The sequence below is a fragment of the Cryptotermes secundus genome, unplaced genomic scaffold, assembly GCF_002891405.2.
Source record: "Cryptotermes secundus unplaced genomic scaffold, Csec_1.0 scaffold706, whole genome shotgun sequence".
Taxonomy (NCBI): Eukaryota; Metazoa; Arthropoda; class Insecta; order Blattodea; family Kalotermitidae; genus Cryptotermes; species Cryptotermes secundus.
The window spans coordinates 352,862-377,439 of NW_019727104.1; the positions used below are offsets into that span (position 1 = coordinate 352,862).

At 39.8% G+C, this 24,578-nt stretch overlaps 1 protein-coding gene and 1 non-coding gene across 3 annotated transcripts in view; both read right to left on the bottom strand.

The window, feature by feature from the left end:
• The window catches only part of LOC111864462 (putative GTP-binding protein 6), a 34,485-nt gene extending 11,867 nt beyond the window's left edge, over positions 1-22,618 (bottom strand). For both annotated transcript variants that reach the window (XM_033751433.1, XM_023851721.2), the window contains exons 1-5: positions 21,913-22,618; positions 21,668-21,810; positions 21,132-21,260; positions 18,332-18,564; positions 4,563-4,771 (exon numbers count right to left, since the gene is read on the bottom strand). In XM_033751433.1, the coding sequence (XP_033607324.1) occupies positions 4,563-4,771; positions 18,332-18,564; positions 21,132-21,260; positions 21,668-21,810; positions 21,913-22,521 (1,323 nt within the window). In that variant the 5' untranslated portion in view covers positions 22,522-22,618. The remainder of the gene's footprint in view (positions 1-4,562; positions 4,772-18,331; positions 18,565-21,131; positions 21,261-21,667; positions 21,811-21,912) is intronic.
• A 136-nt stretch (positions 22,619-22,754) lies between these two features.
• The window catches only part of LOC111864463, a 9,137-nt gene continuing 7,313 nt past the window's right edge, over positions 22,755-24,578 (bottom strand). The window contains exon 3 of the transcript XR_002842801.1: positions 22,755-22,842. This is a non-coding gene — a transcript (uncharacterized LOC111864463). The remainder of the gene's footprint in view (positions 22,843-24,578) is intronic.

Genomic DNA, 24,578 nt, shown 5'->3' on the forward strand with positions numbered 1-24,578 from the left:
TCTCTGGGATTGTTACCACTCCAATAGTGCATATTCTGCTTGTTGACATATCTGGATAGGTGAAAATGTGCCTCATCACTAAAGAAAACAACTGCGTCAGGGGGTAAAGTTTCCAATAACGTTTCACACGCCGTTATTCCGTTCTGGAAATCACGTGGTCACAATTCTCTGGGATTGTTACCACTCCAATAGTGCATATTCTGCTTGTTGACATATCTGGATAGGTGAAAATGTGCCTCATCACTAAAGAAAACAACTGCGTCAGGGGGTAAAGTTTCCAATAACGTTTCACACGCCGTTATTCCGTTCTGGAAATCACGTGGTCACAATTCTCTGGGATTGTTACCACTCCAATAGTGCATATTCTGCTTGTTGACATATCTGGATAGGTGAAAATGTGCCTCATCACTAAAGAAAACAACTGCGTCAGGGGGTAAAGTTTCCAATAACGTTTCACACGCCGTTATTCCGTTCTGGAAATCACGTGGTCACAATTCTCTGGGATTGTTACCACTCCAATAGTGCATATTCTGCTTGTTGACATATCTGGATAGGTGAAAATGTGCCTCATCACTAAAGAAAACAACTGCGTCAGGGGGTAAAGTTTCCAATAACGTTTCACACGCCGTTATTCCGTTCTGGAAATCACGTGGTCACAATTCTCTGGGATTGTTACCACTCCAATAGTGCATATTCTGCTTGTTGACATATCTGGATAGGTGAAAATGTGCCTCATCACTAAAGAAAACAACTGCGTCAGGGGGTAAAGTTTCCAATAACGTTTCACACGCCGTTATTCCGTTCTGGAAATCACGTGGTCACAATTCTCTGGGATTGTTACCACTCCAATAGTGCATATTCTGCTTGTTGACATATCTGGATAGGTGAAAATGTGCCTCATCACTAAAGAAAACAACTGCGTCAGGGGGTAAAGTTTCCAATAACGTTTCACACGCCGTTATTCCGTTCTGGAAATCACGTGGTCACAATTCTTGCACAACCATCTTACAAGGATGGAAATTAAGATATTCATGAAGAATTCGGCACACTGAATGATTGGATATGTCTAGGGTGACTGCATGTCTGCGAGCGGAGCATCTTTAAGATCTCAAAATCGACTGTAGAACTTCCTCCACATTTTCTGGCATTGTAACGGTCTGCTGTTGTCCTGATGATTTTTTCACCACACTCCCGGGTGTCCTAAAGTTCTCTACCCACAAAACAATCGATTTCCAGTCACGAACCGGACCTCTGGGCTTAATTCCGAAGTGAGTACGGAATGCACACTGCATCGCCACGTAGGAATGGTTGTTCGAAAAATAAGCTTCGACAGCAAACGCACGCTGCTCACTCGTCCACCTCATGTTTCCTACCGAGGGGTATTAAACTTCCATGACTACTGCGTTCGCCAAGCCTATCCCCACTTTTCTGCGACCTCCCCTCCCTTCACAAAAAGGAAGTTTCTCTGCCCCATCCTGTACTTGGAGAATAGTACAAGTTATGAAGCTCCTCATTATGCAGTTTTCTCCAACCTCCTGTCATTTCATCTCTCTTCGGTCCAAATATTCTCCTCAACACACTTCTCTCAAACACCCTCAGACTATGTTCCTACCTTAACCTTTAAACGACTAAAGACAACGTATGTCGTCTTTAAAAGAAAGTCACCGGCACGAATGACTACATATGGTGTCGCAGAGTCCGCGCGTGGCAACGTTATATAAAATTAAATTTTAAAGTAGAAAATTATGTCCTACTTACATAATTTTTGGCCACCATCTGCATGGAGTGTCTGTCTTCCCGCCTGCATCATCTGCCGGAATGTTGCCTTCGTGTGGAATTCTCAAAAAATCCGGAAATGCAGAGTCCGATTTCGCAATTCACGCACTTTGTCCGGGCGGTCTTTCGTGTCCNATGTTTTTGGACAACAGGCAAGAAGACAATAGGTTACAGTACATACTAAGACCAAGCAAACTAACATAGTGCATTTCTTTCATTAGCGCACATTGGTGAAATTATGAGTAGTATCACAACTATTTGTGACTGTGTGACTGTTAATGATAGTATGTCATACATAATACTAAGATGTCGCTGGTGTAATATCACTCTTCTGAAGGTTCATACCCCAACAGAGGATAAAATTGATAATATGAAGGACAGGTTCTACAATAAACTAGAACACGTGTATGATAAATTCCCTAAATACCATATGAAAATTTTGTTAGATTTCAATGACAAAGTAGGTAGGGAAGACATTTTCAAACCAATAATTGGGAATGACAGTTTGCACAAAATGAATAATGATAATGGAGTTAGAACAGTAAACTTTGCCACATCCAAAGATCTTATTGTAAAAAGTACAATGTTCCCACATTGTAACATCCACAAATTTACATGGACATCTTCTGATGGAAACACTAACAATCAAAACTGAACAATTTTGATAGACAAATTCCTGGAGAGACTGTCAATGAGTAAACAAACAATGCACAGAGTTCATAAGGAGAGGTTCAATCTCAAGAAATTAAATGAGGCAAGAGGGTAAAGAGCAGTACTGTGTTGAAATATGAAATAGGTTCGCAAGTCTGGAAAAATTAGACGCTGAAGTGGATACTAATAAAACTTGGGAAACTATTGAGGAATATCAAAATTTCAACCAAAGAGAGTCTATGTTATTATGAACTGAAGAAGCATAAGCCAGGAATATAGGAAACACAAAATTAATGACCTTGCAACAAACAGTAAGAACTAGTACACAAGAGACCTATATAGTGTAATAAATGAATTTAAGAGGGGTTACCAACCTAGAACTAACTTAGTGAAGGATTAGAATAGTGATCTGCTTGCAGATTCCCACAACATTTTGAACAAGTGGAAGAACCACTTCTTTCAGTTACTGAATGTATGTAGGGTCAGTGATATTAGGAAGACAGAAATATATACAGATGCACCATCAGTATCTAATCCTAGTCCTTTTGAGTTTGAAATTGCTACTGCAAAGTTTATGGTATGCATCCTGTTGTGTGTCATGGAAGAGCATTAACAGGGCCATCTACACAACATTATCCACAAAGACAATCGATACTAATGTATCAGCATTCATTCATTAGGCAGAGTTGCAATAAGAACACAACAACAGGGCTCCCTTCACATACAATGTGACATACAAGCATTATAAACTCTCCACTTATAGAACACAGCTCGCTGAGAGTGAGATAAAGAAAAACGCTTGAAATAAGTTTAGTTAGTTATGGACATAATGTGATGAGATCACTGCTACCAGTACACTGCAGGTGTAGGAAACTGAGACAATACGGATCCTATCCAGGTGTCTTGTAAAGAGAGTTATTTCCATTACAAGTGTGTTCACATAAACGTGTCACTTAATAGAAAAAATAAACCGTTACAGATTCAAGTACAATTCTTCTGCAACAACACAACATATATTTAACTGCTAATTATACCGTAATGGTACATTCACAACCATTGCTTACAAACAGAATACCAAGAAGTTGCATGTTTTCCAATGGTGGCATTTAAAACAACGTATAATATAGTGTACATGTTTGTGATATTTAAATATCTTTGCATATTGCATTTGTTACTGAAGGCTAATACAAGCCAGTGTGTTTATTATTATAGGGTAGAATGTGGGTGAGACCTATGAGTGGAATGAGTGGTCTGTGTCTGTGCGTGCTATAGGGTAGAATGTGGGTGAGACTTGTGAGTGGAATGAGTGATCTGTCTCTGTGGGTGCTATAGGATAGACTGTGGGTGACTCTTGTGAGTGGAATGAGTGGTCTGTGTCTGTGCGTGCTATAGGGTAGAATGTGGGTGAGACTTGTGAGTGGAATGAGTGATCTGTCTCTGTGGGTGCTATAGGATAGACTGTGGGTGACTCTTGTGAGTGGAATGAGTGGTCTGTGTCTGTGGGTGCTATAGGGTAGAATGTGGGTGAGACCTGAGTGGAATGAGTGGTCTGTGTCTGTGAGTGTGACCTCTCCCATTTAGCAGAAAGTTGAAATAGAACATGCTAGGTGAGTTCAAGCAAGTTTTCAGCTCAGTGACTTCAATAATGCTTATTGCAATGAGAATACTGAATTATATGACATTTTCATATCCTTCTGATAATCACTTCAAAGAAGAATTATTGCCACATTGACATCATGATGTAAATCTCAGTGTCATACTGTATTATACAGAACAGGCAGCTGGGATACAGGCTGTAGCTTTGTATTTCAACCATTATCAGAGACAAGGAGTACCCGTTATGAGCATTTTTAGGATTTTTTTTAATTCATTTAATAGTTCCACTGCATGTATTGGATGGTTTTCTTTTATCACTGTACTGAACCTTTGGGCTACATAAGAGAAAAGTGACTGGTCTGCTGCACAATTATCATTTCCTCAAGGACTGTGACCCATGAAGTTAGTTAAGAGAGGTACTCAGTTATCAGATTATACAACTGGGGATTCACTGGCAGACTACTAAAGATGAAGATGATGAAGCAACATCAGACTTCATTTACTGCTGAATGCTAATGATAATACTACACAGTACTTACCGCAAGCATAGCATCCTCTAACGTAGCCACAAATGATTCAATGAGATTGGAAGGAATATCAGAAATGAAACCCACTGTATCCACATACAGCACCTTGAGACGGGATGGTAATATACCAGCATGAACTGTAACATCTAATGTAGCAAACAAGTGATCCTTAGGCTCCAATTCTCTCTCTCCCGTCAGAGCCTTTATTAAAGAAGTTTTACCTGCAAATCAAACATAAAACACAGTTGAAATGTAGGGACAATTGCATGTCTCTTTTATGAAATGGGATTGTTTATTATCGGTTAGGGACAGGAACCAGATCAACAATTACGAGGACAGTGTGTTGGTGACAGGATGCCACAACAATGAAAGGTGTGTGACATTACTGTTCTGAATGTGCATGCACATATTGCAGATACAAGTGGTGATACGAATGATATGTATGACAGGAGGACAGAATTACTTCAATTATCTATTGCAAGATCATCAGCTTCATGAATTTTGGTACAGATAATGTGTGTTGTTTAGTCTTTATTGAATGCTTATAGCTTCTTTCATGAAGCTGAAACTGCTATTAGAAAGATGAAAACATACTGTCTGATATTGGTCAAAATCTGATAAAGGAACCCAAGTGGGAGGTTAAGCATTACATCGTGAGATTCAAGAACTTTTTAACATATCCTGTTCGGAACAAACCTCCCAGATCAGTGAAAAGAATGGAGTGCTAAGTGATGTGACACACTTTTATCCAGCACTCTTTTGGAAAGGTTAACTCCATAAACAGATGAAGTTAGTGCAGATCATATGTGTGGATGCTTATTTAAAAGATCAAATCTGGTCAGCCCTTAAGAGAGTTAACAAATCAAAAGAACAATGCAAGTACAATGATGTAGTAATCGCCTACTTACTTGCATTAAAACAGCTTAGGGCCCATTTAGTATAATACAACTGAATCTGGTCATCCAGTAAACCAAGGGAGGTAAAAATATATGTCTGAATAATGGATGCCAGTGGGGGGAGGAAATGACAAACTAAGCATCTGCCCCCACTCCCTGGATTACACCCAGTATTAACAATGAATATTAAATGTTCAAACAACATTATACTTACGTCCCAAACGCTATACGGAAACAATATTGGGGCACACAGCCCCATTGCTAAGCAGTGACTCTGCTAACAGCGGCTGTTGCTACATAACACCCACAACATACACACATGCAACAGAACAACGGGGTTACGCAACCCATTTCTAAGCAACAGATCCGCAGACATGCCTACATTAATAGGGGTTGGAAACAGCATTTTATACTCGGTCCATACAAAGTGGATATAAAGAAGAGTTCAGTTGAGAATTGGCAGTCGAGTTCTGGAGTTAGTCAAGAGCTGGGCTCTACAAGGGAGGCTGAGAAGATGGTGCTACAAGTTCAGGGGTGGACTGTTATCCAGCGAACAATGAAGTGACCATGGAAGCTGAAGAACCTCCACTGTTAAGATGCATTACCAGAAAACATCTCGTGAACATACTGCAGAGGAATAGCCACTGCTGAGAGCTGATACCAAGCAACAAATAGCAAAAGCAGACAGAGAAGACTTAGCATGGGGTATTTTGTAGTGTGGAACTCAGTAATAGTGTTATAATTACTTATAGTTCAGAAAAGTGCATACAAGTGGTCATTAAATCCATTCACCAATCCATACCCTGTCCATAGTCACACCCCTATATCGTGACATTCTGGTTTCAGAAGTGGTCAGATTAGATACTCCACTGGATCTTGATTGCTATGTTGCATACTATGGAAATAGAGCAAATAATGGCATGCTTGCTGGTCATGCAAGAGGAGATAGATGCCAGCCCAGCTACAAGAAATGCAAGCCTGGTGAGAAGAGATGACAGCCTGTAAAGAAGCAGTGGAGGCCTGTCTGGAGAGTAAGGAGCCAACCTCACTGGAGATGAGTCCATAGCATAGAATGACAAGGTCCCAAAGGAAGAGGCCACAATGAAACCTGTCAGAGCACAGAAGAAGCAGCATGGGGACCAGAATCTAGCTGTAGGGTGCCGCCAAAAGCCAAAGAAAAGGACCCATGGCAATGGCAGATCCCAGAAGAAATTGGTTGCCACCTATAGATAGATGACACACAGCGTTAAGGGACACTGTTGTCAGATACAAAGAAAGGACAAGGCTGCACCAAGAACCCAGAAAGGACAGACATCTGGGAAGAGATGATGGCCCAACCGCAAGGCAGCAATGGAATAAGGTTCCAAGGCTTAAAGAAGGAACTACATCTGAGGAGCTAGAGGACATACAGCAGGATCTACAGGAAGGCCCTAGTGCTGGAGATAGTGAAGCAAAGAGCTGAGCTTTCAGTCAGGATTCGAAAAGTGAGTGACTGAACACTGTGGAGGGACTGGCCCCCTCCGAAACAAAAGAAGAGACTGCAAACAGAGTTAAGAGCTGAAAATGTAGGAGCACTGAGAATCCAGTCCATACCACCCCATTCTAACTCTCTAAAATCCATTTCAATATTATCCACCCACCTACATCTTTGCCATCCTGATGGTTTCCTTCCTTCTTGCTTTCCCACCAATATCTTATAGGCATTCATCTTCACCCCCATTCATGCTACATGACCTGCCTGCCTCATCCTCCTTGACTTCATCATTCTAATTATACTTGGAGAAGAGCAGAAGTTATGAAGCTCCTCATTATGCAGTTTTCTCCAGCCTCCTGTCACTTCATCTTTCATTGGTCCAAATATTCTCTTCTGCAACCTATTCTCAAACACCCTTAGTCTACATTCCTCCCTTAATGTCAGAGACCAATTTTCACACCAATACAGAACCACAGGCATAATTATAGTTGTGTGTGTTCTAATTTTTGTTTTTAGACAGCAGACCTGAACATAAAAGGTTCCAGATGGAATGGCTGACCATTATACCTGGATTTAATTTCCTTTTAAGTTCCTACCTGAATTAAATTTTGATTTGTTACTGTTGCTCCAAAATAGTTGAACTGTGCTATACTTTCAAAGGATCTGTTAGCTGTCTTTCTGTCGTGATATTGCTCTGCATTTTGGTGATGAGATAGCAACATACTGTAGTGCGTAGAAGCGTTTCTAGGCAACAGCTTAGTGCACACGTTCCCGCAGCAACAACAGAAGTACTGTTGGAAATGGCGTTTGCTACTCAGTCCATGCAAGGGGTTACAAGGAGGACAACTGAAGCAAGGGCAGACAGACAAAAGGATGAGAAAAAATAAAAAAATTGAACTGAGGTTACTGTTATTTGAAGAGTTGAGTGGTTAGTGAGATTGTTTGTTGGTGGAGCACTGGAAGGAATCAATGAGTAAGGAGATTGGTCAAGTGGACTGGCAAGGAATAGAGGTGACAGGAGTGAGAGTGAGTGATGGTCACAATGGAACAGTCATTGCTTCGGAAAATTTGCATTCATCACAAGTGGCCATGCAGCTCATTCTGTGAGTGGGTTAGTGGTTGACACTGGAGTTCAGGAGTGGCAGTGGACAGTATCCTTCAGTGTGGTTAGCTCAGTGGATCAACAGACAAGAGTGGGCTAAAATTATGGAAGGAGACTCCTGTCCAAGATGACAGATGTCCCAGTGCCAGGATACAAGGCATTTTGGACAAACAAATGTAAAACACTGATGGTAGAATAAGAAGAAGTTAGTCAGACAATAGCCCAATGTGGAAGCACAGGTGAAGCAGCTGTTTAAAGTACTCTGTGATATCGAGGATGTGGAAGGGTACACTCCAGCTTCAGTGGGAGAAAGTCATGACTGGACATCCATCGTCAACAAGGTCTAAGAAAACTGTACCAACTACTGTAAAGTTCTCTCTGGGAAGACGCTCTATAGTGCCCTGTACAGTACATATACAGTTACTATCAACGAGTTAAAGGACTTGCTGAAGGCAAGCATCCTCTCTGAGGAAAATAAAACCAGAAAAGGCATAGGGAAACCAAACCAGGAGGAAGGTGTCCATGAAGTTTCCAGGCATAAGTGGCAGAGCACCAAAGAGACCGCCAAAACTGTAAAGAAAGCGGCAGTGCAGGCCAAAATGCCTCCATCCATAAGCACCTCCTCGACTACAGTCACCACCTGGAACTTCTTTGCTCCACTCAGAGCGACTGACACAGACTCAGATTCTGCCAGCACCGAGGCCTCATCATGTGTGGCGACCACCCCCTATAGTCCTAACATCTGCCGTCAACCTCATCCAGTTGCAAAAGCAGCTGAAAGGTGTGGTAAGTGAACACTTTGAGTTCTGTGGCACAAGAAACAGAACAGGAGTCATCACGAAAGGCATGGCAGATTTCCAGTCTGTCAGATGCCACTTCAAAAGACACAACTTGTCCTACTTCTCCTTCTTCCCAAATTCTGAGAAGCCCATAAAGGTGGCTATATGCCATTTGCCACACAACACCCCTGCTGGTGAGCCTCAGCTTCAACATGGTTAGCGTCAAGCAGATGACAGCAACCCATTGGTAATCTCCTGAGGAATCCAAAATCATAAACATGCCCCTTTTCCTAGTAACCTTGCTGAGGATGCCAAAGTCACAGGAAATTTTCTGTTTGCCAAGCCTCTGCCACAGTTCTATCAGGGTGGAGGCATATAGAGCCCAGAATGCTCTTGTGCAGTGCCACAATTGCCAGAAATTCGGCTGCATTTGGGCAAACTGCAAACAGCCTCCCCAATTTAACTTGTCTCATTTTGAACCGTCACACTATTAATTACAGAGTAGATAATGAAAAGTTCAGTCCAGTGTGACATGCGAGTTTACAACACTTCAGTCCTCATTCACATTACATGTTTCGATTCAAAAGAATCATCTTCAGAGGTGCACCACTATGATATGGAAACACTGTCACATAAGAAATTTTAACAATATGCACTTTAGATATGACTAATGCTCTCTATATAAATTTTGATATTGCGGTTGGTTTTCATGTTTGTCCTAGGCACTCACAATGGCGCTTCTTGAAGTGTAGATTAAATAAAGATGAATCTGCTTACGCCCAACATATACTAAACAATCGTCATCAATACAGACCAATATCAACGGTCATGGAAATCATCGAAAAAGCTAATAAGGGTAATATAATGAATATAAGAGAGGAATTCCAAATATACTACTACAACAAACACAACAAACTGATAGATGAACAGAGACAAACAAGGGAAACAAACAATCAAAACAACATGTTTGACCTTATTATACATCACTCGAACACACCCTCTTCAACGTCATAAACACAGGAAGAATATAATATGAGACACAGCACTATTCAAAACAGTACAAACGACACAGCACACACATGAACTACACTACTAATAATAAGGTAAACCCTAACTAGACACGTTAATAAACCTAAAAGCATTATATATAACTATATAAGATAGAATAAAATAAAAAACTAATATAATAATATATTTACAGAACATAAAATCAAGAGAAATAAACGACATCTCCCACCATCAGGAGGAAAACAACATGAACCAATGTCGGCTCAAGATATTTAAATATAATAACTAATTTTTTACATGGAAATTTTAATACAATTTTAAATACACTGGGAGGCTACTGTATGGAAATGTGAACACCATATTGCGCACAGTGGAAAAATCCCAGTCAGAATACACTAAAAGAAACTCATCATAAGTAAATCTACACTTCAAGAAGCGCCATTGTGAGTGCCTAAGACAAACATCAAAACCAACCGTAATCAAATTTATATAGAGAGCATTAGTCATATCTAAAGTGCATATTGTTAAAATTTCTTATGTGACAGTGTTTCCTTATCGTAGTGGTGTACCTCTGAAGATGATTCTTTTGAATCAAAACATGTAAGGTGAATGAGGACTGAAGTGTTGTAAACTCGCATGTCACACTGGACTGAACTTTTCATTATCTACTCAGCCTCCCCAATGTTTGTATTGCGGGGGCAGATACCTGCACAAGGATTGCTCCGAGAAGGGGAACACATCTTCCACCCCAGCTTGCTGCAACTGCTGGCTGGCAGAAGGAGAAAAGCCCCATCCCATCAATTATTGGGGCTGCAGAAAAAGAATTCCCAGAGGATACACAAGACCAGAATGGGAAGGGTGTCCTTCACGGCAGCACTTCGAGGTAGCAGAGAGCAGAAGTGGCCTCAGGCATGCCAGGTACCTGTGACAGTTCTGACTACAGCACGACTACTGTACAGCATCCAGAAACAAGTCAGTCAGTCCAGACTCCACATGTAAACAGTCAACCTCTGGACAATATGTTGAGAGTAGTGAGTGCAGTAGAGCATTTTATAACAGAGGTCAATGGTGCTGTGTCAGAAGAGGACAAAACAGTGGCCATTACCAAAAATGTCTCAAATCTCATGAAGCGTAATGGTCGCTAGATTTCATAGGCCCATCAAAGTCATAGCACTTAATGCAAACTGCACAGGGAGGCAGCTCTGTGAGCTCAGTAGAAAACTGCAAATTCTACACGTACATGTGGCCCTGTGCTCAGACACATCTGAAACCTCATGAGAGGTTCTTTATTCCAAACTACCACTTTTGTACAACTGACTGCCACTCAGGCAGAAAAGGCAGAACTGCCACTTCAGTTAAAAAAAGGCATTCCCTACAACCATGCAGGCCTGTCATCCCTTGTTTCAGTAGAAGCGACAGGGGTCTGCAGATCTACTCGTAATAGTGAAGTCTTACTTGCAGCTGTTTATAAATCTCCTCGCAGTGCTTGGAGTCATGCTCACATCACCAAGCTCTTAAGCTTTAGATGTAAATCTAGTTTGGCAGGTGACGTGAATACTAAGCACCCATTTCGGAATAGTGCAGTTTCAAACCCTTCAGGCAAGGAACTGTTACATTTATTTGAGGTCAATCAATTCAAAATTTCAGCTCCACAATACCCCACTCATTATTCCCCTGCGGCAAATGGTGACGTGCTGGATACTGTGGTCCACAAAAATATCAGTGTTAGATGCCCGTTTCTCATATTTAGGATGCATATCACCTACCAGTTGTATTCCACATACTGGATCACGTAAAAATCAGGAATCTTTCGAAACCTGTTGAGAAATTCAGAGATTTTGAGCAGTTTCAAAGCCTCACCTCTGAATTTATACGTATCACTTAAAATCAAAATTAACTCAGGGGCAGAAGCTGATAAAGCAGTGTGTGACTTGACAGTCTCTACTGCTTCGGCATACAGGTTGTCAACAAGTAATTGTACACTTTCAGACATCAACAACAATCTTCCTGGCCTAGATCGATTGTTAAAACATAAGCAGAGGCTATGAAAACTGTGGCAAGGAACCAGGGATCCAGCATGTAAAACAGCAGTTAACTGGGTAATGAAATCAATCAGATGAATGGATCGGAAAAAGGCGCCTGAATGATGGGAAACAAAAATATCCAGCTGTGAGGTCACTCCACAAAGTATATGGCCCACTGGAAAATCCCTCCTACAGAAAGATGGACCAAGGGCACCAACTGCTATTCTTGGACCTTTAGGCCTCAATTTCTTCTGTTAGAGAAAGCCATTGCACTTGCTGACTGCTTGGAAAACAAGGTCACACAACGACATGTGTGACGAAAACCATGAATGGTGGGTGGAGGCTAGAGTGCAAGCTCCGCTGGAAGCTGTATATAACAGTCCCCCATCACCCGCACCGAAGGAATGCGACCATGTGACCTACAGAAATCAATAAATTCCTTGAAATTGAGAAAGGCCTGCAAAACTCATGGCATTCCAAATTAATGCCTCATGCACCTTCAAAGGAGATCATTGGTTCATTTAACACACTTCATTAATACCTGCATCTGGCTTTCACATTTCCCCATGTCTTGGAAGGAAGCAGAAGTGACAACCTTACCAAAACAAGGTAAGGCCTCTAAATTCCCACAAAAATTACATCCAATTAGCCTATTGCTCACAATGGGCAAACTGTTTGAAAAAGTAATTAAAAAAATAGTCCAAAGGTACACTGAAGACAAAGTTGGATTCCAAGCACATCACAGCACTACATGCAATGTATGAGGCTATCAGACCATGTAATCCTTAATTTCAACAATAAAATGTCTACGGCTGCAGTGTTCTTGGACATCGAAAAAGCCTTTGATACAAAATGGCACCCTGGCTTGCTATATAAATTACCTAAATTGCAATTTTCGACCAGCTTCATTAAGCTTATTAGCTAATTCCTCTCACAAAGAAAATTCAGAATTTTGGTAGAAGGCAAAATGTCTATGCCGATGGAAATGCAAGCAGGGGTGCCACAAGGTTCCGTCCTGTCCCCCACACCCTACAACTTTTACATAAATGATCCCCCCCCCCAAACAATTGGTGGTAATCTACCTGACGACACCTGTCTTTATGCGAGAGAACACAAGGAAGGCTATGTTCCAAGAAAACTCCAATGCAGCCTGGCATGAGTGTGGGAACATTAAAATCAATGAAGACAAGACTCCGGCAATCTATTTCTCTTATCAAATTAGACAACCTGAGTCTCTTCTTACATTGAATGGATGGAAGATATATTCCATTTGTAAATAGTGTAAAGTATCTTGGTGTAATCTTTGATTAGAAAATTACATGGAGACCAGACATAGAAATGATCAAAGCCAAGGCCTTCAGAACATTTATTTGATTATATTCCTTATTCAAAAGTGAGCAATAAAGTGCTAACGTTAAAATAACCCTCCACAAAGCTCTCATTAGATCTGTGATGACATATGGTTGTCCTGCCTGGGAATTACACCCATCTAATTAAATTGCAGCACCTGCAAAACAAGGTACTCCGTAACAATAGCCACTTTCCAAGGCGCACACTGGTTTGCAAAATGCACAGGTCTTTCCACCTGACGTATGTATGTATGTATGTATGTATGTATTATTATTATTATTATTATTATTATTTTGGAGCTGGTGGTTTTCCCATGCACTGCGACTAGTTCTTAATCTATTGTGCATCCCCCTTTAATTATTCTACTAGTCGCCATGCCCTTCCAGAACTGGTGCTCGCTATCAGCCCCATTCTGCCAGCGAGGTTGGCCACCTCTCTGGCAGTGGTCCCTGATACTTCCCCATCTACCGGAGGAATTGGAAACTACCTGGGCAGGAAACTTTGCCTAAGACATGAGGATCTTTTACGTGTCGTAATTCTACGACACAGGACATACGGCTTAAAGTCCCTCCTGGAGGACTTATTCCCTGAATTTTTCCGCCCTTAAAAATTCCACGACCTCCGTAGGGTTTGAACCTGCGTACCTTAAGTCATGAGGTGGGAACGTTACCCCTAGACTATGGAGGCCGCTTTTGACGTACGTATATGACTATATGATAAAATTACACAGGAAACAAGCAGAAATCATTCTAAATCATGACAATGAAAATGTCTATATTAATGGAGAAGGAGAAGCCTGACATGGAAAGTACAAGAGGCTTAAACTTGGCGGTGGTCAGGCATATGACCTTACAAGTGACTAGGCTGCCATTGTAGCAGAAGCTACTATAAATAGGGCATAATCTGCTTACTGAGCCTGGACTTACAGAGACCTTGTGTACATTGCATCTACCATTTATTAACATGTAAAATGTAAATATCTTGTACAGTATGACAAATAACTTACTACTGCAGACAATGACAATGACAAATGACAGACCTGCCCTCTCATCAGAGTGGGTGTCCCCACAACAACACTGTAATTGTCAAACAGTAATTAATAGCTGGTCATGAGGCCTAAATGGGGCTCAACGCCATGACTGACTCACTTTGAATCACATGTGATATTCCACTGCAAGAATAGCCACTTGGAAAGGAGCCATCGGTCAGAGAGGACTCAAACACAAAACAAGGGACAGCCATTTTTAGAAACCACTACCAGGAAACGTCTAGTGAATATATTACAGATCAGAGAAGACTTGGCGTACGATTTGTAAAGTGTGGAAATCAGCAGTGGCACTGCAATTACTCATAGTCCCAAGTTGCATGTATACCTGGTCAATATCCAATCAAACTCCCCATCTATAGTCACTAACAGACGTGACAATATGTTCAGTGTTCTCTGTGCTTACTTCTGGACCAACCTCCTTACTAACATTAATTGAAGTTCCTGTGCTTTTCTTTATGGCATCTATGTTATCTCCCAGTATATTCACGTCATCACCATAAACCAGGAGATGATGTGTCCCATTTCATTTCAGTCCCAGTGTTTCAGGGCATTTAGGATAGGAAAATTATCAGACAAATGTTCATCCATACAGACTTTACTACATATTTCATTTAAACACATTTTAATCATAGGTTTTCTAGAAGTCTAGGAATAGCTGATGTACTGTCTTATTGTACTCCCCCCCCCCAAGAAAAGTGTCTGACGAATGCAAAAAATTTGATCCATAGTTGATCTGTTACATCAAAATCCATACTGATGATACCCAATAATTTCATCTGTAGGTGGACTTAACCTTTACAGAAGGATATTGGATAAAATTTTGTATGAAGTTGATAGCAGTGATATCCCACAGTAATTACTGTAGTCAGTTTTATTGCCCTTCTTGTGAACTGGTACAATAATAGACTCCTTCCACTGATATGACAATTCATCCTTAATCAGAACATAATTAATGACTTCTTGGATCTGTAATGTTTTGCCTCCTGCTTGACTCAGTTCTGCTGGAATTTGATCACTACCTAACAATTTATATGTTTTCAAGTTTGTGATAGTAATTTCAACATCAGAAGGACTAGAATCAGGTAGTAATGGCTCAGCTGTATGTATTTCTATCTGCCTAACATCACTGACCCTATGTATGAGTACATTCAGTAACTGAGAGAAGTTGTTCTTCCACATATTAAAAATGTTGTGGGAATCTGCAAGCAGATCACCATTCTCATCCTTCACTAAGTTACTTCTAGGTTGGTAACCCCACTTAAAGTCATTTTTTCCTCTATACAGGTCTCTAATATTCTTGTTCTTACTGTTTGTTGCAAGCTCACTAATAATGTCTTTCAGGTGTTCCCACTTTCTATTCCTGAAATGTCTGCTGGCTTCACATCTTTTATTATTCAGATTATTCTCATTTATTTCACTTGGATCCTGTTACCACTGCAAATTGGTTTGTCTCATTTGATCTAAGAATTCTTATCATCCTTCATCGAACCATGGCTTATGCTTCTTCAGTTCATAATAATCTAGACTCTCTTTGGCAGAAATTTTGATATTCTCTCTCATACTAGTTTCCCAAGCTATATTACTATCCATTTCAGCTTCTAAGTTTTACAAAGTAGCAAACCTACAACGGAGAGTCAGTTAATAGGTCACAAATGGAAGTAAACCAGCTTAACAGATCTAATAGTTTTTCTGTGTTTATCACTATGTAGCATCACAGTATAGCTTCATGGCAGTCTAATGTTGTAAGTCAGCAACGCCAGGTCTTGCTTGGATTAAGTGATTTCAATGAAACATGTGATGGACAGAGTGGTTTTTACGGACTTCATTTTATGTAGTGTGTTCACGGCCAACCCCATCTGGTGAAGGTAATATCAGTGAGTTTGCTCCCCAGCCGTGGTTGTGCACAGTGCTGTGCAGAACAAAACAAGTGGTGAACTTCAGTGTACACCAAGATGACAGATGTCCCAGTAATGGGATTCCAGAAATACTGGCATCACTGAAATGAGATGGCATGCCATCATGAACAAATATTCAGAAGCAGCTTCTGAAGTACAACAACTATATAAAGTACTCAGTGACATTGAGATACTTGCCAGATCCACACCGGTTTAAGTGAGGGAAAGCTCCAACTGGACCTCTATTGCGAAGAGTATGGAGAACAGAGCAAACTTTTGCAAAGCTCTAGATGGGAAGCTGCTTTTCAGTGTTCTTTATGGCATGTACGCAGTAACACTGAATGAACCAAAGGCTGTCCTGAAGGTGACTGAACAGGAAGGACAAACTGATGTAATAAACATAACCTCACTGGCATCAATGGCCCAGGACGGTAACTTCCATGAAGTAAAGAGACGCAAGAGGATATCTCTAATAATACCTCACAGACAGTCAAGAATTCATCTAAACCAGTCCCAACATCCGCAGCTGTCAAGTTTGCTGCAAAAGCAGTGTTAACTCGCAACTTCTTCACAACTCTCAGAACTACTGACATGAACACGGAGACAATTGGAGCAATGCACCTCACAGATAGCCAAGAATTCAACTAAACTAGTCCTAACATCCGCAGCTGACAAGCTGCTTCCAAAAGCAGTGTTAACTCGCAACTTCTTCGCACCTCTCAGAACTACTGACATGGGCATGGAGACAATTGGAGCAACGCACCTCACAGAGCCAAGAATTCAACTAAACTAGTCCTAACATCCGCAGCTGACAAGCTGCTTCCAAAAGCAGTGTTAACTCGCAACTTCTTCGCACCTCTCAGAACTACTGACATGGGCATGGAGACAATTGGAGCAACGCACCTCACAGAGCCAAGAATTCAACTAAACTAGTCCTAACATCCGCAGCTGACAAGCTGCTTCCAAAAGCAGTGTTAACTCGCAACTTCTTCGCACCTCTCAGAACTACTGACATGGGCATGGAGACAATTGGAGCAACGCACCTCACAGAGCCAAGAATTCAACTAAACTAGTCCTAACATCCGCAGCTGACAAGCTGCTTCCAAAAGCAGTGTTAACTCGCAACTTCTTCGCACCTCTCAGAACTACTGACATGGGCATGGAGACAATTGGAGCAACGCACCTCACAGAGCCAAGAATTCAACTAAACTAGTCCTAACATCCGCAGCTGACAAGCTGCTTCCAAAAGCAGTGTTAACTCGCAACTTCTTCGCACCTCTCAGAACTACTGACATGGGCATGGAGACAATTGGAGCAACGCACCTCACAGAGCCAAGAATTCAACTAAACCAGTCCCAACATCCACAGCTGTCAAGCTTGCTGCAAAAGCAGTGTTAACTCGCAACTTCTTCGCAACTCTCAGAACACTGCCACAGACACAAAGACTACTGGAGCAGAGAACACACTAAAAGACCAAGAGGCTCCCAGAAAATCAGGCAGGCCATCTACTGCAAACATCATTAAACTCTAAAGCAACTTAAAAGAACACATCAAACGAGAGTATGAGTTCCGAAATACGTGAAATGGAACCCGTACCATAACAAAAGAAATGGTAAATTATTCAGCCATGAAATCCTACCTGGAGAAAAATAAACTCCATTATTTTACCATCTCCCCAAATTCTGAAAAGCCTATCGAGGCAGTAATCCATCGCATTACACCAGACACACTGGCGGAAGGTATTTCCAACAGCCTTGAGGACTTAGGCTTCAATGTCATCAAAATGAAGCATATGACAGCCACTTGAAGCACACCCATTGGAAGAACCCATGTGGAATAGGTTCCTCTGTTCCTTGGAAGGAAGCAAGGGTCATAACATTACTGAAACCTGGTACAGACCACAAATTCCCTAAAAATTCAAATCCTATTAGCCTCTTGTCCACAACAGGCAAGCTATTCAAGACAGTTATTCTGAAAATAGTCCATAGACACACTGACACACCTGTATATACTGTGTACAAGAAATTATGTGGGCAGATACAGTATCCTAACTTAACAAAGCAATATTACAAACTTATAATAGACAGACTTCTAGGGTCTCATTTTATTCATTTACAAAATTTATGGATTAAAATTAAATAAAAAAGACTCATATCTGAAATTATAATACATTATAAAAATTAAACAAATTTATTAAATCATTACCAGCGTTCGTGTATCCGACAACAGCAATTACTGGGTACTCAAGTCTCTGTCGCCTGTTACGCAACAGTGTCCTTTGATTGCGTACTTTCTCCAACATCCGTTTCAACTTCATTTCTCGAGTGTTCAGTAACCTTCTGCGAATTTCAATGTGAGTTTCACCTGCACCTCCTATAGATGATACACCACCTCCATGATGATCTGCAGCCCCTTCAACTAGGCCTTTTATTCTCATCCTGCAAAAAGTGCCTTTCAGTTGTCTACAGAGCTCAATCAATAACAGTATATGACATCAGAAACATGCACCCTGACAACAAATTTTACAGAATTCCAAGTGTCAAAGTTTCATGTTTCAGTGTGAGTAACCTGGTCCTATTTCACACTTCTGTGAAGCCGTGCAACAAGTATTCTTTGGGAGCAGCTGGGATCATACAGAATGAATTTCTTACAATTCAGAGACTGTTTCTGCCTTCACCATCAACATTGGAGGCAGCAACAGCCTCCAATACTCTGCAAATTTATTCCATATTAATGTGACTGATCACTAGGAACTGGATTTGAATGCAAATGCATACTTCTTTCTTGCAACCAGAAAGCATGCTCATTTGGATATATGTATGAATTACTTCATTTCTTAAAGTTTGGACATGGTTTGATAGTGCATATAAATGCATATTTTGCCTGCTTTATGAATAAGCATCATATTTTCGAAGATCTCTATTTATACTGCATATTTCCTTCTTAAAATGTTTATCATATATATTTCTTAATTTTATGTTCAAATTTTCAATCATGATCATGTGTACACAATTTTTCTTTTCCGTATTAGAATATGTTGCATATTTGACTCAACATTTTGTCATGATTCATGTTTCTGATGCAATATCCAGGACGGAACTTCCCCAATCCCTCTAATCGTAACTTGCCTCATCTGCGTACCATCAAAGTGGCTGTGAAGAGATCAGTCGGAAGCGTTCACATGTAGCTGCTATCAACGTAATACTATTCAACTGATAAGGGACTTCACTTATTTATTTCCGAAGTCTCCATGAGGTTTGCTACACTGCTTCATTTGAAGCTGGGGACCATTCGCATTAGTGGTGCCTAGTCTGTAGTTAAGTTTGTTTAGCTTCCTGTAGTCATGCCGAAAGTGAAAGTAAGTCAGAAAACTAAATTACAGCTGTATCAGTAGGAGTTCGAAGGAGAGATGATAAGTACGGATAATGAAATTCTTTATTGCCGAGCGTGTGAGAAAACGGTTGTGAAAAAATGCTTTCAAGTGCTTCAGCATTTGAACACTAATATACACAAAGAGAATATTAAAATTAAATCCACAAAAAGTGCTTCTGTTCAAAAATTGCTTAGTGAATTTTCTAATAATAGTTTTTCACAGTTTTCCTTTGATTTATGCGAAGCCTTTTTAGCAACAGATATTCCGCTGTGGAAACTAACCAATCCTACTCTGAGAAACTTCATAGAGAAGTATACACAGTGCAAAGTGCCGGATGAATCTAGTGCGCGCAAAAATTACGTGAAGCAGTGTTATGATCTTACAATTGAAAGAATTAGAGATAAGATTCAAGATTTTGTGTGGGAATCAATCGATGAAACACAAGATTGTGAGGGATGGTTTATTGCAAATTGTATAGTTGGATCCTTTAATAAGAATGAACAGTCTACCCCATATCTTCTTGCGGTAGAGCAATTTGAAACCACAAATAGCTCCACAGTTTCTGAATTTGTTATCAATTCCATGAATTTACTATGGCCAAATGGTATTCAGTATGAGCGCGTATTGCTCTTTGTGACTGATGCCACAAGTTATATGATGAAAGCCAGTTTTTCATGCATAAATGCATACATATTTAAGGGATTATTAGGGCATAAAAATCCAGTCCCTGCTGATCACCCACAAGGACTGTGACAAGTTCATCTCTTATATATGACCATGTGTTCACCACATACCACTTTCTCTGAGCTTAAAGAAGATGGTAAGCAATTTCATAGTTTATAACAGAGACAGACTTCACACTAATGAAGCAGATCCTATTAGCCTCACTGTATCCACCTATCATCCATGACAAATGGGTTTCAATTAAATTAGAGGCTACAAATTCTTATTAAAATTTATATAGAAAGTGCAAATATGACCCGAAGTGAGCAACAGAAAATACCAGATTAATTACCCTTCTAACAAATCACACATTTTTGTCATACACAAATGGATGGAACACGTAAATTTGGGGCATGACATTATAAATACTCTCTGAAACAACTATATTTCATACACACTTCAAACTTCTGTATTATGGCATATTAGTTCAGAAAAAAACTAGTAACACTTCCAGTGACAGCCTAAAAGAATTCCCCTTTCAGTGTTTTGTAATGGATTCATTCATGTTACTGCAGGTAATTTGTATATTTGTAGATGTATTCACATTTTAAGCAAACAGGAGACTGACATCCACCTTAGAGGACAATTCCAGCAATTATTAACTCTATATTTTTATTAATATTTCCTGCCAGGCACTATGAAATGTAACTGCACTTCAGTAAACACTTAATTTCTTAAATTCTGAACTGAATGTACATTCAAAACCTTTTAATATCACTACAATGTTTTATGGGTTTCTAGACCCACTTCTAAAATATATGGAGAAATAATATTTTAGACAAAAACTGAAAACACACAATGAACAATCACTTCTGCATAAGACAAAATTAACAAATTTGGAATAAAGTTTTGAGAGTGCAAACAAAAAATTATATCTGGAGAGGAAATAAACAGTTCTAATATATATACCTTAAGTAAGGAATCTCAGCCATGGCGATCTGAAGTTTTGCTTCCTTAGTAATTGCATGCTCTCGGAAAATCTGAATTACCACCATATATCGATCATAAACAGGTACCCCAAATACTTCTTCCAATTCCCTGTTTAGGAAAAATTTAATTAAGAGTTTTTCAACCACAGTTAGTGACAACATTCTATCAAATTTGAGTTCCATCTTGTTAGCAAGAACAGCTTTCTCTTTTAGATTGGTCATATTATACTGAAATAATAATCAAATAATGCAGATTTCACTAAGAATGATGGGAAATTTTGTTATGTATTTACAGCACATTTTTAATAAAAATTTATTTCCCCAACAATGAGCATCTGACTTCATATTATAGAAAGTCGCTACACAGTATGTTACAGTAAATTCAGTGTTACAATTAAAAAATATTTCTTTCTCTATTTCAATTGGATAAATTTCTGAACAAACCTTTGCACCCTATTATTTTCAAGAATAACTAATCCATTCTACAATTCCTACACTTCAAAGAAAGATAATTACCTATGCTGAATTCCTCGTAAAATATCTGTACTAATAAAAACAGCTGTTATTTGTTTGTCTTTGCAAATCCTTTTTTTCAGCATTTCCAAATTTCCTGTTCCAAACAACGATTTCTTTCCTAAAGAGTAGAGTGCTATTTTCACCTGAAACATTTGTTCACATTAATTAAATATTAAATGCACTATATTATATCTCCATACAACAACAACCATGAACATTATAGGCAAAAGCATGTGTCCACTAACTTTGTCAACAACTTTCCATCTTTGTAATGTGCCAATGAGAGCAACAGCTTCAGCCAACTGGAGTTCTGGTGTGGTACTGCGTTTCTTAGCAGAACCCCATTTTACATATGGCTGAACAACAAGTACTTGATGGCCCATCTCTGGTAAATGCAGGACTCGTTTCACCATATCACCATATTCTTCATCCTCAAAGTCTTCAGGTTCATCATCACACTCATCAAAGTTGTCTGTATCCTTAACATTCTTTTGATATTTCAAAATATGTTTACCAGAAAAAAAACCCTGACTTCCTGTCCTCATATAAGATGTAGGACAACTTATACTTGATGTTTTATACTGACCAGATAATTCTGTACCGGTATTAAAGGAAGTATATTTCATTTTAGAGAATGAAGCATTTACACTAGTTAAACTGGAGATGTTAGTAAATCTTCGGTATCCTTGAATTTTCAGCTCCCTCTGAAAAGTTACAAAATTTACAGCTTCCATTTTCTTTCTTGTGCAACAATTATCCAATGAGAAATGTCTATCATATCTATGAAAGCTAAGTAAGTTCCTATTCAGAAACTTGTACTGGAGACAAATTACAATATTATGGAGAGGTCTCATTTTCACAGACTTTATAAAGGTACTATGAAATAATGTTTAACACATGGAGAAAACAAAATGTTGTTTACTGTGTCTCTATAATTCAGTATGCCACACAGCTTTGGGCTCATGCAGATGAGTCTTCAGTCACAGAACTCTCCTTTATGTATGTATGCTTATCTTCTGCTGCCATCCATGCAGCCTGACAACACTTCGTCCGATGTGTGGTCACCTGGTAAGAAACTCCTGTTGCCAGAACACTTGATACTAGAATGTGAGCATTTTTACCATAAGGAAGATGTTTCTTCAGAAGTGACTGTCCTATGAAAGAACCAGAGAAGGCTGAAAAAAAAATGCATTGGTTACATTTTTGTGGATACTTTCTGTGATATTGAAATACTGATATTTCAATATCACAGAATTGTGCTGACCAGGGTCACACAGATTTTGCAGATCATAAACTGACAACCTCCAAAGTAATGATGGCCTTAAACATAACTTCCCTAATAACAGCCACAGAGAACTATCAGCTCATTTCCATCAAATTTCATATTTGTTGTTCTGTACTTAAAACATCAATATGTTATCAACACAGCTCAACAAACATACTCCCCTGCTTATCTGTGATGAGTGAGCATCTTATAACTTATTCATTAATATTTTCTCCTACACTCTTCTCATGTTTCTCCACAGATGCTGAAGAATAAATTTTTAACTGGTGTGGGTATATAGAACTCTGTTAATATGACAGATACTCGTATGTTGGAAATATGTTAAAGCAGCAGGGGTAGGTGCAGTTATGCTTGTACCTCATGGGGAAATGACTGATCAGCAGAATTTACTGACTGCTACATATTAGTGAAGGAAATAAAAAACTTCCTGTTGATAAAACTTCTCAGGTTACCATCCATGTCAGCCGGTTAAAGATTACCAACATTTCAGGGACTGTCTCTGTTCCCATCATCAGAACTGAGACCAAGCCAATGGGAGTGATAGTGGGAGGAGCTGTAAGTTTGTTTCTCCAGGTCCTGTCTCCAGATTGGTTCATCTTCATTTTGCTTCACATTGATCACCTAGGTGACTGCAATTGGAACCCCCATCTCTGCTGAAGTTTCTGAAGTGGAGCGTGATCTCACTGGCATTCTTTATTAAGCAGTACAAAAAACTTAATATTTGGGATATTAACCTTTAAGAGACGGCCCTTTAAATTCTGGTAATGGCTGCGGGACGGATTTAATTTAAATACCCGCAATTATAAAGCAATAAAAACTGTAATCATTTACTAAAATTGCTGTGATTTCTACAATTTTTGTGATAAACGAACCAAATAAACGCTGCTTTTTTCTAGAAAGAATATAGAATCAGATATTGTAATTTACAGACTTTATAAAATGTGTAAAAATTTTTATACTGATTCCGACTTAAATATTCCCCAATATGTCGTATCTCTACAAGAATTCATACAGTTCTTGCAAGTATGAATGCTGCTGAAGCGGCAACACAGCAGATGCGCTAGCCGGGGCTTAGGCCTGCGTGTGTCAGTGTATATACACATACGTTCTTTCGGTATGCAGAGGTGTCGGCGAGTATCTATTCGTTCATAAGAATCCTGATTGTTTTTTATCGCTTATAGCTACACAACGAGTTCTCTGTTCTGACAGTGCTGAGTTAGTTTTTATAGGAACCTCCAAGGCTACCGTCTTTATGCCACAGCCAAACAGTGTCATAACTTTCAAAGCTAGCTATTCAGTGAAGTTGTCAGCCCACACCATGGCGACGTCTCGTTTGGAAGACGCTGACATATTTCAACTCATAAACGACTCCAAATCAGATTGTTGTACCGACAATTCTGAGAGTGGCGTTGAGGAAAGTGAATCAGAAATTGATTTCGACAAAGAACCATCATCTTCGTCGGCAACCTGGGGACCACCACATCAGCGTGGCAAGAGGAGTGTGAATAATTATTCAGGTGGAGCTGTGGGGTTAAATACCAATGAAGCTCCACACATGAATAAGGATTCCACCCCTTTCTGCGTTTTTGTGCTGTATTTCGCAGGGATTATCCATCTGCTGGTGGA